Source organism: Balaenoptera acutorostrata, chromosome 6 (genome assembly GCF_949987535.1).
Source record: "Balaenoptera acutorostrata chromosome 6, mBalAcu1.1, whole genome shotgun sequence".
NCBI classification, from domain to species: domain Eukaryota; kingdom Metazoa; phylum Chordata; class Mammalia; order Artiodactyla; family Balaenopteridae; genus Balaenoptera; species Balaenoptera acutorostrata.
Window position 1 is genome coordinate 105,769,464 of NC_080069.1, and position 13,893 is coordinate 105,783,356.

The following is a 13,893-nucleotide window of genomic DNA, read 5'->3' on the forward strand; positions in this document are numbered from 1 at the left end:
ACCAGAGGTTACAAACCACTCATCTGGCCCACGCATTAAAACAATGAGCCCTTGGAAGACTAATCAGCAATATATAAAGGAACAAACTATTGATTCATGGAACAATCTAGATGAATCTCCAGAAAAGTATGCTGAGTGAAAAAGAAGCCAATCCCAAAAGGTTACATATTATACGATTCCATTTCTATAACATTCTTGAAATGACAAAATTACAGAAATGGAGAACAGATTAGTGGTTACCAGGAGTTAAGGAGGGGGTGATTTTGTCTATAAAAGGGCAACATGAGGGATCCTGAGATGGTGGAAATGTTCTGTGTCTTGACTGAATCCATGTCAATATCTGGTTGTGACATTGCTCTATGGTTTTGCAAGATATTATTATTGGGAAAAACTGGGGGGAGGATCTCTGTGTATTATTTCCTACAACTGCCTGTGACTCTTTAATTAATTAAACTTTTAACTAAAGTTTTTTTTTGTTTTTTTTTTTAATAGCTACTTTATTTATTTATTTATTTATTTATTTATTTATGGCTGTGTTGGGTCTTCGGTTCGTGTGAGGACTTTCTCTAGTTGCGGCAAGCGGGGGCCACTCTTCATCGCGGTGCGGGGACCACTCTTCATCTCGGTGTGCAGGCCTTTCACTATCGCGGCCCCTCCCGTTGCGGGGCACAGGCTCCAGACGCGCAGGCTCAGCAGTTGTGGCTCACGGGCCTAGCTGCTCCGCGGCATGTGGGATCTTCCCAGACCAGGGCTCGAACCCATGTCCCCTGCATTAGCAGGCAGACTCTCAACCACTGCGCCACCAGGGAAGCCCTAACTCAAGTTTAATTTAAAATTTTTAAATGGTGAACCTTAAGAGGCAAAGCTAATCTGAGAACAGTGGTTACCTTTGGGAGGTGTGGGAGTGACTGGGAAGGGCTTGAGGGGGGTCTGGGCTTCTAATCGTGTTGAGTTTCTTGGTCTGTGGTCACTTCGAGAAAATTCATCAATTTATATTCTTTCCTGTATGTTTTATTTCAATAAAAATTTCACATGCATTTTTTAAAGGTAAAAAATGAAATCACGGATTTTATAGACACAGTGTTCATGACACGGTGTTTAGTGAAAAAAAGGAGGTTATTGGGACTTCCCTGGTGGTCCAGTGGTAAAGAATCCACCTTCCAGTGCAGGGATGTGGGTTCGAGCCCTGGTCGGGGAACTAAGATCCCACATGCCACAGGGCAACTAAGCCTGCGCGCCACAACTACTGAGTTCGTGTGCCTCAATGAGACAGCCCGCATGCCGCCAACTACAGAGCTCATGTGCTCTGGAACCCGCGCGCCACAACTAGAGAGAGAAAACCCGCACGTCACAACTAGAGAGAAGCCCACGCCGCAACGAAGACACTGTGTGCTGCAACTAAGATCCGATGCAGCCAAAAAAAAAAAAGGAGGTTATTAAACATTCATGTATAATATCCCATTTCCGTTTTAAGCATTTGTAAATAAACACACACACATTGACAAAGAAAACAGCTCACAGGTTCTACACCAAAATGTCAGCAGTGATGGTTTTTAGCTTATTATTTTTTCTTTTGTTCCCTTTTGTCCATCTTACCAGCAATTTCAAATTTTCCTACAATGAACCTGTAAGATATTTTGCATCTAAAGGATAATGCAACTTTTCTTATTGATTTGATTTTTTTTAACCCATGCAATCCAGCCACCCCCAGGTTCTGGCCAACCCAGATGCATCCACTCACCCATCTCAGCCGCCAGTGCCCGCTCCAGGCAGAAGCTGGGTGCCCTCTGCCCGAGAGGACTGTCCTGGCCAGGTGGGGGCCTCTGGGCTCGGCTCCTGGGTATGATGGGCTCAGAGGCTCTTCTGGGTACCGGAAGACCCCTGGTCTGGCGGTGGGAGGTTGCATCTTGGGGCACAGATGGAGTGAAAGACTGGGCTAATGTCCCTCGGGTGCTGGGAGACCATGGAGGGAGAGACACGTTGAGGTCACACAGAAGGAGGCCACAGCCGCCGAGACCCTCCACATGCTAAACCATGAACTCCTGACCTTTGGGACTTGGCACCTCTGGCAGTACAGTATTTCTGAGGATGCACCCCCATCATACGTGCATTTTCTTTATAAACCGCAGAACTGTACATCTGCCTACTCACACAAAATTATAAAGCTCAACTTAGTTTTTAGATAATATACAAAGAAATAAAATTTGTAATCCTTCCTTCCCAGGCAGCCCTGGGTAGCCCGAGGGGCCTGCATCCAGCTTTGGAGACTATCACTCTATCTGGTGGCTCTGTCATGTCACCCTCCCTACAGACCTTATCCATTCACCATTTCATCATCCATTTGCTCAACAAATATTTATTTCCCAGTCTGTCGATGATTGGCGGAGTGACACTGGGCAAGTCACTTTCCCTTTCTGAACCTTAGTTCCCCTCTATCAATAAGATGGGGGAAATGAACCATCCTTGGGGGGATGAAGTGTGGGCTCTGAGAACGCCCAGGCCATCTGTCCCTGTTCTGAGCTCACAGGCACTTTGATTCTCAGGCTATCTCAGGTGTATGACACTGATGGGGTCCCCAGGATACCTGATCTGGCAGAGCCGGTGCTCTGGGGTCTGAGTGAGGGGCGACACTCTGCTGGTTTCTGAGCCCACAAAGCCACTGTCTGTCTCGGGGGATGCCATCCAGGGCTCCTGAAAGAAACAGTGTCCCTTTAAATCTGAGAAATGTGCTTGAGGCACACTGGGAAACCCTTCCCAAGTCCTGGCCTGGGCCTTACATTCCAGAGGCTCACAGACAGGGAGGCTGGCCCAGCTCCCAACAGCCGGGCCCAGGGTGTGAGGGTCCTGCAGCACGAGCACCCAGCCAACCTCAGGGACTCCACGCCCCGAGAAGACCCTGAGCAAGTCCCGCTTCCCTGAGGAGTGGGAGCCAGGGCCCTTGGGAGAGATACTGAGAGATATCCTGAGTTGAGAATAGAAACAGGAGGAGAAACGTCCCGTGGCAGGAATGGGATTCTCATGTCCACACGGCTTCCGGGCTGGGCCTGGAACACCATGGTCCTACCTGACTGCAGAAATGCCCGGGCCTGATGAATTGGGAAAATAAACTTGATCAAATATGCACACCTCCGACACACTGCATCTAATGCAAGGTGCAAAGATGGCCATCAGAGAGACACGGGTGCCTGCCCTCAATGAGTTCATGGTCGAGTACGGACTCCTTACCATGGGCTCATTAGGACTACAGGGGTGTGTGTGTGTGTGTGTGTGTGTGTGTGTGTGAGTGTGTGTGTACACATGCATACGTATGTGTTTTTCTATGGGAGGATCCATCACATAAGTCACATTTCCACAGTGATTTGTGATTCCTGCAAATCACAAGCTCTCAGAGGAGAAAGAGGAGCTCCTGGCAGAGGGACGGGGGTGTGGGGAGCTACGGCATAAGCCCTGAACGTTGGGCAGGATTGTGAGTGGCAGGGGTGGAAGCAGCAGGCATTCTGAGCAAAGGCCTGGAGGCAGGAGGCTCCAGGAGATGCAGGGAATGGCCCTGAGGCTCTGAGCCCATGACCCGTGCAGACGCATACCTCCAGGTGGGGCCCGCCAGCTTGGCACAGAGACTTCAGTGGAAGGCGCTCAGAGATGCCACTTCCCTCTAGGCTGGTCAGACTGCTCTGGTGGGACTCCGCAGACTTGGTGCCCTGAGTTGGGGGGGGCCTGCTTGGGCCTGAAGGAGCTGCCTCAGCTTTGTCCAGGCCCTGCAGGTGCCTGTCTCTGGCCACGGATGCGTGGAAGTCTGCTGGCTTCACAGACGCCATCTGCTCCACGGTTTCCCTGGCAGGGAAGGAGAGGCACACTGGCCCTGAGCCCTGGCATGGGCTGGGCAGCCCTGTCCCGGTAGCCACACAGTCTAGGGCACAAGCTCTGGAGTCAGGAACCCCTGTGGGCCCACCCTGGTTCTACCACTCTCTCACTGTGTGACCTTGGGCAAGGCACCTCCCCTCTCTGAACCTCAGTTTTCTCAACTGTAAAATGGGGATGCCTACAAAACCCACCCTATACACTGCAGCAGAAATAGTGTGGAAAGAGATGCGCTAAAGCATCCTTTCCCGGGCTTCTGGAATTGCCTTCCATCTTCGCTCTTCCAGCCATTTCAACTTCAATCTACTCAAAAAGACTTTATGTCACTGTTATAAACAGAAGACCAGTATTTCGTGTTACAAATAGAAACTAACTTTGCAAATAAATACAAGGAACATGAAAACAATATTATCATAGTCTAGATAGATCCTGTTGCCTAGTGAAGGCTCTGGGCCTGAGGCCTGCTTGTTTTCTCTCTCTCTTTCTCTCTTTTTAAAGGAAGATCAAGAGAGGCACTGAAGACATAATAGCCCTAACTGAGATTTCTCCTTGATGTACATGGAATGTCTGAGACTGAGAAGGAGAGTAATGTTATTTAATGCTGCATCTGTCCTACCAGAAACCTCGTCCCACAACACCCAAAATCATTTCAAATGCTATCAATGGTATATGTTGCACGTTTTAGAGAGACACTGAGCTACATGTCAGGAAGGCCGTTTCTAAACTGTAAGGGGCTGTCTAGCTCACTATGACAATTTCCACCCCTGCGGTTTCTGAGCTGGTGTGGGACAAGCAGGGAAGGCTCACTGACATACTCGAGGGGGCCCCCGTGACTTCTCTCAGCCTGTGCTGGGGGCTGTCTGGTGGGGAGCCTGGTGGCCGCTGCTCTTCCTGGAGCTGAAGCCGGCCCCTCAACTTCCAGGGTGTGGCCCTGCCCCTTCCCCTCCTCCTCCTCCAGCCTCAGGGCTTCTGGGAGAGACTTCACACTGAGGTACCTGCAGAAGAACACAGAGGAGAGTGACTTCTGCCCAGCAGGGCCAGCAAGATTCCACCACTGGGCCCACCACCCTGGCCTCACTGCTGGTGGGCACTCACCGCTCTAGGAGGCCGTGGAAATCCTGCTCCACCCGCAGCTCCTTTTGCCTGAGCAGGGTCGGGAGGCCCAGCGGCCTGTCCTCTACTTCATTGCTGGTAGCGCTCAGATCCAAGTTCACGTGCAATGGGTGGGGGCCAATGTTGATGGTGTCGAGCTGGGGCCAGAAAGGAGGAGGGGCAGAGATTCAGCAGACATCTAAGACCACTTTTTAAGGACCCACCTTATGCCAGGCTCATGCTGGGTGCCAAAGAGTAAGAAATAGGTTAGGTTCACTAACCTATCATCATCCTTTCATGTGTGCAAAAGTAGGGACTGGATCATGTGATCTTCGATACTGACTGCCATTGATTGAGCCCCTGCTACGTGCCAGGCACTGTACAGACATCACTTCACAACAATCCCACCAGTACCTAGGTTATTACAACCCATTTCACAGACAGGTAACTGGGGCTCAAATGATTTGCCTAAAGTCACACAGAAGTGAGGGGCAGAGCCTAGATTTCCATTCCAACATGGACACCCAGACCCTCAAAACACCATCACCATGGGAGCAGGGGAGCCCCTCAAGATGATGCACTCGAGATGATTGTCTCTCATGGGGTTGTGACGTGGGCTAGAGAGAATTCTACAAAGCCCCTTCTGTGTACAGCCCTTCTCTAGTGTCGCCACCTCTGTGAATAGTCCCCAAATCCACCCAGGACTAAAAGCTAGAAGCCTGGAGGTCATCGTTTGCTCCTTTCCTCTCATCACCAATCCAAGTCCAGTCAAATGTACCTTCTAAACCTCTCTCAAGTCCATGCACGTCTCTCCATCTGCCCCGCCACCTCCCCGCTTCTGACCTACCTGCAAATCCTCTGGTATCTTCTCCTGCTGAAAAACCCAGCAGAGTTTAAGACCATCCCCTTGATGTGACCCACACACCTACATCCTGAGGCCCCTGCCTGCCTCCCCAGCCTCCTCCCCTCCCCTGCCTGTCTCCCCTGCCTCTTAGACAACTGCCCCTCTCAGGGTCCATACTCTAACCACAGGGCCTTTGCACAGGCTGTTTTTCCTGCCAGATGGCTTTTCTGAACCTAGTAATTCCTACTCACCCTCAGATCTCATTTAAACATTACTTCCTCAAGGAAAGTTTCTCTGACCCCCCTAAACTCAGATATGTTACCCTGTTATCTACTCTCGTAGAACCTCATAATTCTCCTTCAGAGCACTGATCAAAATTATAGTTAAGTAACTGGGTAACTAGTTCAACTAGACAGAAAACTCCATGAGGGTACAGGCCACCTATTATTTCAGTTGTTTTCTACTGAATTCCCACCATGTGTCATGAGTCTTGGCATATGGTACAAACTTCTCAGATATGTCATGAAGAAGTTAATGAATGGAGAAAACAGTGAATGAAGGAACAGTCCAATACGGCTGGGCAAATAGGTACCTCAGGGCAGAGGGTCTGGATGGCTGGCGTGGGGGCTTGTTCCAAAGGAGAGGGCAGGCCCGCTGGCTGGTGGGGGGAGGGCATGGCTGGGGAGCTGTCCAGAGCCGAGTCTGACCCGGCTGGCTCAGGCTCCTGCTGGCTCTGGTCTATGTGGCCCTTCAGCTCATCCAGGCGAACTCCCAGCTGGAATATCTCTGCCTCCAGCTCCCTGGAACGAGGAAACATCAGGCAGGTCTGGGAGGCTGTGCTTCAGAGCAGAGGCCCCAGAGGTGCCCATGGAGAGTGCATCTGACATCATAATTTAGATTATGTGGAGAGCAAAATCAACAAGGTGAAAGTGGACGCCACTGGGAATAAGGAGGCCTCAGCCTGAGTCCCCTTCTGCCTCCATCTGGCTGCAGGAGCTTGAGTAAATCCCTTCCCCCTCTGGCCTCAGTTTCCCCATTGTCCAATGAGGGGCTTTAACTCTTATCTCCAAGGTCACTTCTCATTGAAGGGAGTTCAAAAAGGACACAAATCTCAGCCTTCAAGTATCCCCCATCTGGACATGTTGTTAATTGGGATAGGATTTCTCCCTGTTCCCCTAGTGTGTGAATTGTGAGGACAAACTGTCCCCCTCCTGGTGGGAACCCAGGGCCTGACCCATCTGTCCTTGGAGGCCTCTTTCCCCAGCAGGTACCTGCCGGGATCAAATCTCCCGGGCGTCCCCGTGGAGCCGGCAAGCTGCTGGGCCACGTGCTGCTCCCTGCAGGCCTTCAGATACTCCTCCTCCAGGGCCGCGTGGGCAGCCTTTAGCTGCTGGAAGACCTGAAACCAGACAGGCCGGGAAGACTTGAGTGCCCAGCCCCCGTGGGCTCCATCCTTACAGACACAGTGGACGAGACAGCTCTTTGGGGGAGGGGAGGGGCATGGGACTCTGGGACTGTGGAGGCCTCTGGGCCCCGGAATATCTGGAAGGCTGGGGTTGGTACCCTCTGGAGCCTGCTCGCTCTGGTCAATCTCCCTGCCATTAGATTGGTATGGCAGAGGCACGGCTTAGAGCACTGGCACCGGCCCCAGAGGGTACCAGTCCTTCCTGGGTAGACCTACAAGAACCCAACGTTCCATGATGGTCATAGTGTCAAATATGCTATCACTATATCCCCATAAGGACCTAGTACTTGAGAGACCTTAGATCCTCATCCTCGATTCTCAAAACAGTAGATTTTGGAACATTAGTCATTCTTTTCCCAAATCCTTATAGACTATCACAACAGATGGTATTATCATCACCATCATACTGTTGAGAATGATAACCAACATTTATGGAGCATTGAGGCTCTGTCTAAAGCCCTTTGCATTATTCATTTAATCCTCAACATAACCCTAATGAGAGGGGTAATTTATCATCTTCATTTAAACAGGATGAAACTACAGCACAGAGAGATTACTTAAGTCAGTGAAGGTCACACAGTGAGTGAGCAAGTTGTAGAGTCGGGATATGAACCCAGGCCCTCTAGCTCCAGAGCTCATGGTCCCAACGATTATGCTAGGTCCCCACAGTAAACATGACAGTAGCTAACTCATGGGAGGTTAAAACTATGGGAGGTGGGCTCATTATCCCTGGCTTTTTATCATCCTCATCTCACTCATCCTATGCTGACGATAGACTGAGGCCAAGGACAACCTACAGTCTAGCCCCCAGTCAAGCTTTATCTTCCAACAGCTCTCAATCTCCCTGCATATGGGGGAATCAGGAGATGGGGGAAGAAAAAGAACGGTTTTGATTTTCAAGGTCCTTGATCATTCACTCAGTGAGATAATACAATCCATATCACATTTTGTAATTGGAGAATGTGTGTAACATCTATATAATAACATAATACTTAGTAACATAATATTAACAGTAAAAACTATCAAACCAAGTGTGTTGCATTTGCCCTGCTCACCCTCCCTCAGCTCCTCTCTCCACCCTGCTCTGCGCCTTGAGCATCAGCTGGGCTCCTGACCTGCTGGTTTCCCCTGGGGCCTGTCTAGGGGAAGCATCTATTAGAGGTCACAGGGTGGGAGGAAAGAGACTTGGGAGGGAACTGCTCCGTGCAGGTGCTAGTCCCTGGGCTTCCCTGTCCCTGGTCGGGCTCCCTGAGGCTGCTGCCCACACCCCAGCCAATAGTCCCTTCACTGATCCCTAAACCCGCAGCTCTGAGAGCTCCATCTGTTCCTTCTTGGGACCCTGGCTGATGCATCAGAAATCTAAATTTTATATATGACCACAGTTATCTAGAAATACCAGAGCCCAGAAGGAAATAAGCCAATAATGGTTAGATTAGGGGTTTCTTTCCCTTTTCCCCCCAGTTTTCAAATTTTAGCAATTACTTTTATAATAAGGAAAATTATAAAAAGAAAAGGCCTTTTCCTGGTTGCCGACAGGCAATATAATCCGTGGGAAGCTGTGCAGGGCAACGATTAAGACCCTGGACTTGGGAATCAGACAGGCCTGGGTCTGGGCTGTGCCGTCTACTGGCTGTGTGGCCTTCCAGCTGCGCCTCTGGGCTTCAGTTCATCCCAGTTAAATGGGGGTGATGACTGTAACTGCCTTGCCGGGTTTTTATGATGATAAAATGAAATAATGTACATCAAGGGCTTACCACAGTGCCTGGCACACCAGCATCTTTGCTTAATAAATGGTGACTATTGTGATATAATGATCATTATCATGGAAAGCTAATCAGGGGCTGTTTGTTCTAAAAGGAGACACAATGTCTGGGATTCTCTGGTCTGTCTTGCAGCAAACGAGGCTTCAGAGCCTGCGCCATGGGAGACAGAGCAGCTGTCTGGCAGCTCCAAGGGCATCTCTTGAAGTGGGCAGTACCTTGAGTTGGTCCTGGGGTGTCAGCTGTCCTGCTTGCAGCAGTTCTACAAAGGACTCCACCTGGGAATTGGAAAGGGAAGGAAACACGCTCCATTAATCCAGACTCAGAAGGTGAGTCCTACAGACTCCCACACTTAGCCACAGTCACACTTTGGTGCGGAGAGCTGGGCCCTGCCTTGGGATGTGGGTTTTCTGACAAGCACGGAGAGGCGGGTGCCAGAAAAGCTCCACCACTGGCCTTGGCCATGGCAGCCTTGGGAAAAATCAAAGTGGAACCTCCAGGAATTTATCGACAGCAAAGCGCACTTACTCCTGTGCATGAAACCTACGGCAGCATGGTGGGCGTGGGGCAACAGGAAACAGTCTGAATGCCTATCTGTGGCACGGTATGCAGCCATCCAGGAGATGAAGGCACATGTGTGTGTTCTCATGTGTAAATGCCTCCAAGACCTACTTTTCAGCATCAAATCAAGGTACAGGACAGTGCTTATGGTAGGCTACCATCTGTATAAGATACGGAGAGAACAAAGAAGGAAAAATACAAACACAGTTGCTTATGTATTATAAACTATCTCTAGAAGGTATATTATAAACTGTCTCTAGAAGGATGCAAGAGACTAAAATATTAATTGCTTCTAGGGAGGAGAACTGGGTGGTGGGCGGGTACAAAGATGGGAGGAAGGTTTTCTACTATATGTATCCTCTGAACTTGGAACAAAGTGAATTTATTGCCTACCCAGAAATATTCAAATGTGGGACACTAAAAAAGTCAAGGTACATTATAGTGTACATACTCATGTGACCATTTCTATAAATGCATGTGTGTGCATTAAACATTTTGCATGAAGCAGAAGGGCAAGAGTGGAAGAAAAGATTTCACTGAATATAATCTTTGTCCTGTGTGAGGGTCTTTACCATGGGTATCTATTACTGTCACAAAAATTTTTTAATTAGGAAAAAAAAGGCAAAGACAATTTGGAGATTTCTAGCATTTCTAGGAAAGCTCTAGATCAGTGCCAAAATATAATATAGAAATTTACCTAATATAATTACATTATATAAGTTATATAACATAAAATAGAAATGTAATGCAAGCTGCATATGTAATTTAAAACTTTCCAGGAGCCATACTAAAAATGTGAAAAGACACAAGTGAATTAATTTTAATAATACATTTTCTAAACCTAAAATATTATTTTGACATGTAATCAATGTAAAAAAATATATTGAAAATTTTATATTCTTTTTGTTGCACAAAGTCTTTGAAATCCAGTATGTGTTTTACACTTACAGAACGTCTCAATTTGGAGTGGCCACATGTCAAGTACTCACTAGCCACCTGACCAGCGGCTCCTGTATGGACAGGGCAGCCTGGATCATTAGGGGTCAGTTGGTGCCCCAGATTTTGCTCAGTGTGGTGACCTTGGCTTTGCTTTACTTTACAGCACACAGGACAAGGAGAAACATCTCTCCAGTTACAGGACCCAGAATGGCGGTGATAACAAGGAATAAAGTTCATGCTGCTACAACATGGATGAGCCTTGAAAACATTATGCTAAGTGAAAGAAGCCAGACACGAAAGGACAAATGCTACATGAATCCATTTATAGGAAATGTCCAAAATAGGTAAACCCAAGGAGACAGAAAGTAGATGAGCAGCTGCCAGGGGCTGGGGGGAAGGGGAATGGGGAGTGACTGCTTAATGCATACGCAGTTTCTTAGTGGGTGATGAAAATGTTCTAAACTTGATTGTGTTGATGGCTGCACAACTGTGAATATGCTAAAAGCCACTGAAGCATTAACTTTAAATGACTGAATTGTATGTTATGTGTATTATGTCTCAATAAAGATGTTACAAAAAAGAAAGAAGGAAAGGAAGGAAGGAAGGGAAGAAAGAATGGTGGTGTTTCTTTGAAAGAATTTGTTTTATGGACATGGAGATATAACTATCGCATTTCCCTTTCTGCATTGACAACTAGGAAGCTCAAAACCAAATGTGAGTCTGATAAAGCATTCAGGGTCCAGCAGAACATTTTGTTTATTCACTTCTCCCTAAGTTCATTTTATTTTTTTCCTATCCTTACTTCCCCTTTGCCCCAGTTTCCTCACTTCCGTTTTCAGAATGTGGTTACAATGCATGTATTTTCTAAGCTGCTTTAAAGTACTTTTGGAATAAGGCCAAGTGTATAGTTATAAACAGACCTGCAAACAATTCATAGTTATTTGGATGAAAATATAAAGGCCCCTTGAGAAGTGACTGAGGATTGACTTCCATAACGAAAGGAACTAAGGAAGTGAGGTGATCTATCCTAAAGAGGAGAAGGTAGAGTAGAGACTCCATAACCCTTCCAGAATCCTGAAAAGGCAGAGAGTCTCCCCCAGTTTGATGAGACACACTGGCAAAAAGGGAGTTAAATCTAGCACTGGGTGACAAGGAGGAGGCTGGAGCCAGGAGGTCTCTAAAACCAGGGTCAGGGGGGCTCTGTTTCCAAGTTAACTCCAGCAGGGGAATAATGAGCGAGCCTCACAGATAGCCCCTCATCCAAGCGGGTAGAGGCTCTGCTTTCTCCAGGTGAGTTCCATCTCTCGTGGGCAAAGCTGGGGTTCCACTCACCTTGGCCAGGAACCGACTGGCCCGAGAAGTCAGCTCCTGGGCCTGCTCCGCTGAGGGCTGGTCCTGGGTGATGCCCGGGTTCTCCGGAAGCCACCCTAGGGCGGGTGTGCTGGGGGGCGAGGAGGGGTTCAGGTCTCCTTCAGCTGATGGCCACCCTGGAACATACAACCACTAAATGCTGGGGCCAAGAGCAGTCCTTCCTGGGGCTGCGAGACTGTTGCTGAACCTCAAATCCACCACCTCCATCCTCGAATGACAGCTCAGCCATCTCACGATCGTGCCATCTTCACATCGACCTGAGGAAGGGGCCTGGGCAGTGCTGTCCCCATTTATAGGAGAGAACAAGGTGTGGATCAGCCCTGGATCACACAGCTAGAGCCAAGCCAGGCCTCTGGGTTTCCAGTCAATAGTGTGGGCTCCAACTCAGAAAGATGCGGGTTCAAATCCCGACCCTCCCCCATAGCAGTGTGACCGTCTACATGTCCTCACCTCTCTGAGCCTTGGTCTTGACTGTCAGTGGGGTAACACCAGTGGGGACCTCACCAGGTGAGGGCTCTACAGGGACGACGATCTTTGTCATACAACTCGTCCGAGATCACACAGCTGCTAGGTGGCAGAGCTAGGGCTTCGCCCAGGCTGCTCTGGCTCAAAGCAGACACTTTCTACATCTCCATTTGACCTCTTCAAGTCACAGGGCCCAGAAAGGGGCCTCACCTCCCTCCCTCCCCTGGCCTGAAGCCAGTGCCACCCCAGGGTGAACCAAGTGTCCCTAGAGCAGGGTCACAACAGAGGAGCCCTTCAGCCACATCTCCTCTCCCAGACTCACCTGAAGCCTCAGAGGCCTGCAGGCCCTTGGTGGGGCCCGGCCACCGCTCTACAGAGTGGGGCTGTGGGATGGTGAAGGACAAGACCTTGGTCCCCTGGGGCATCGTCCCCGTGTGGATGCTGTGGCTGGGCTGGGGCGGGTCCAAGTACAGGTTCACCTTTAAGGGAGGAGAGGCACAGCAGAGCCAAGGGTTGGGGCAAACCCACCCAAAAGGCCTCACCTTCATTCATGCCATCATTCAGGCGCTCAACAAACATGCCTTTGTATAATAAATAATACCTTTTAGTGGAACCCTTGGGTGGGGGCCAAACACTGGGCCAAGGGCTTACATATCCTTTCATTCTCTCTTTATGACAGTCCTGAGAGGAAGGGACCATATGCCTATCTTACAGAAGAGGGAACTGAGACTCAGAGAGGTTGAGTCACTTACTCAAAATCTCCAGCTGAAAAATCCTTGGGCTGGGATTATAACTCTGCTTTGACCCCAAAGTCTATGGTTTTCCATATTAATAATTTTATTAATAATATTTGTTATAATATATCATAATAATATTGTAATCAATATAATATTTAACATAGAACAAGTATAATTATATTATAGTAATATAATAATTAATATTTGTTATTAATAAAAATATTTCCAATACTTATCATTACATTGATAATAACAGCAATTAATGACTGTTTAAATGAATGAGTCAATCAACAAGTAAAGGAATTATCTCTCAGTTGTAGCAGATCTCCATCATTTGAGGATGGATTTCATATGGTAAATAGTCTAGTGTTTGGGAGAGAAGTAGAGAGTCAGGGAGATGGCCAAGGAAGACCTTCTGAAGTTAAAGACCCAAGCGGTTTAAAGCAGGGGTTGGCAACTATGGTCTGTTTTAGTGAACAAGGTTTTAGTGAACACAGCCATGCTCGCTTGCTTTTGTATCGTCTGTGGTTGCTTTCATCCTATAACAGCCGAGAGGAGTTGTTACCATGGAGAATATATGGCCCGCAAAGCTGAAAATATTCACTATCTGGCCCTCTACAGACAAAGTTTGCTGATCTCTGGCTTAGCATGTGAGCCCTGCAGTGCCTGGGTTCACACTGAGGCTCTACCACCACCCTCCTCTGAGTGCTAGAGCAGCTGACTGAACTCACCTGTCTGTGCACAAAGTGAGTGCTCATTCAATAGCAGCCACCACCCTCACATTCATCACCATCGATATTA

The 13,893-nt window shown here is 48.4% G+C and overlaps 1 protein-coding gene across 2 annotated transcripts in view; it reads right to left on the minus strand.

The window, feature by feature from the left end:
* The window catches only part of AKNA (AT-hook transcription factor), a 42,525-nt gene that overhangs the window by 13,290 nt on the left and 15,342 nt on the right, over window positions 1-13,893 (minus strand). For both annotated transcript variants that reach the window (XM_057549323.1, XM_057549324.1), the window contains exons 5-14: window positions 12,678-12,834; window positions 11,852-12,006; window positions 9,238-9,297; window positions 7,066-7,193; window positions 6,387-6,594; window positions 4,954-5,108; window positions 4,674-4,853; window positions 3,585-3,831; window positions 2,585-2,691; window positions 1,742-1,953 (exon numbers count right to left, since the gene is read on the minus strand). In XM_057549323.1, the coding sequence (XP_057405306.1) occupies window positions 1,742-1,953; window positions 2,585-2,691; window positions 3,585-3,831; window positions 4,674-4,853; window positions 4,954-5,108; window positions 6,387-6,594; window positions 7,066-7,193; window positions 9,238-9,297; window positions 11,852-12,006; window positions 12,678-12,834 (1,609 nt within the window). The remainder of the gene's footprint in view (window positions 1-1,741; window positions 1,954-2,584; window positions 2,692-3,584; window positions 3,832-4,673; window positions 4,854-4,953; window positions 5,109-6,386; window positions 6,595-7,065; window positions 7,194-9,237; window positions 9,298-11,851; window positions 12,007-12,677; window positions 12,835-13,893) is intronic.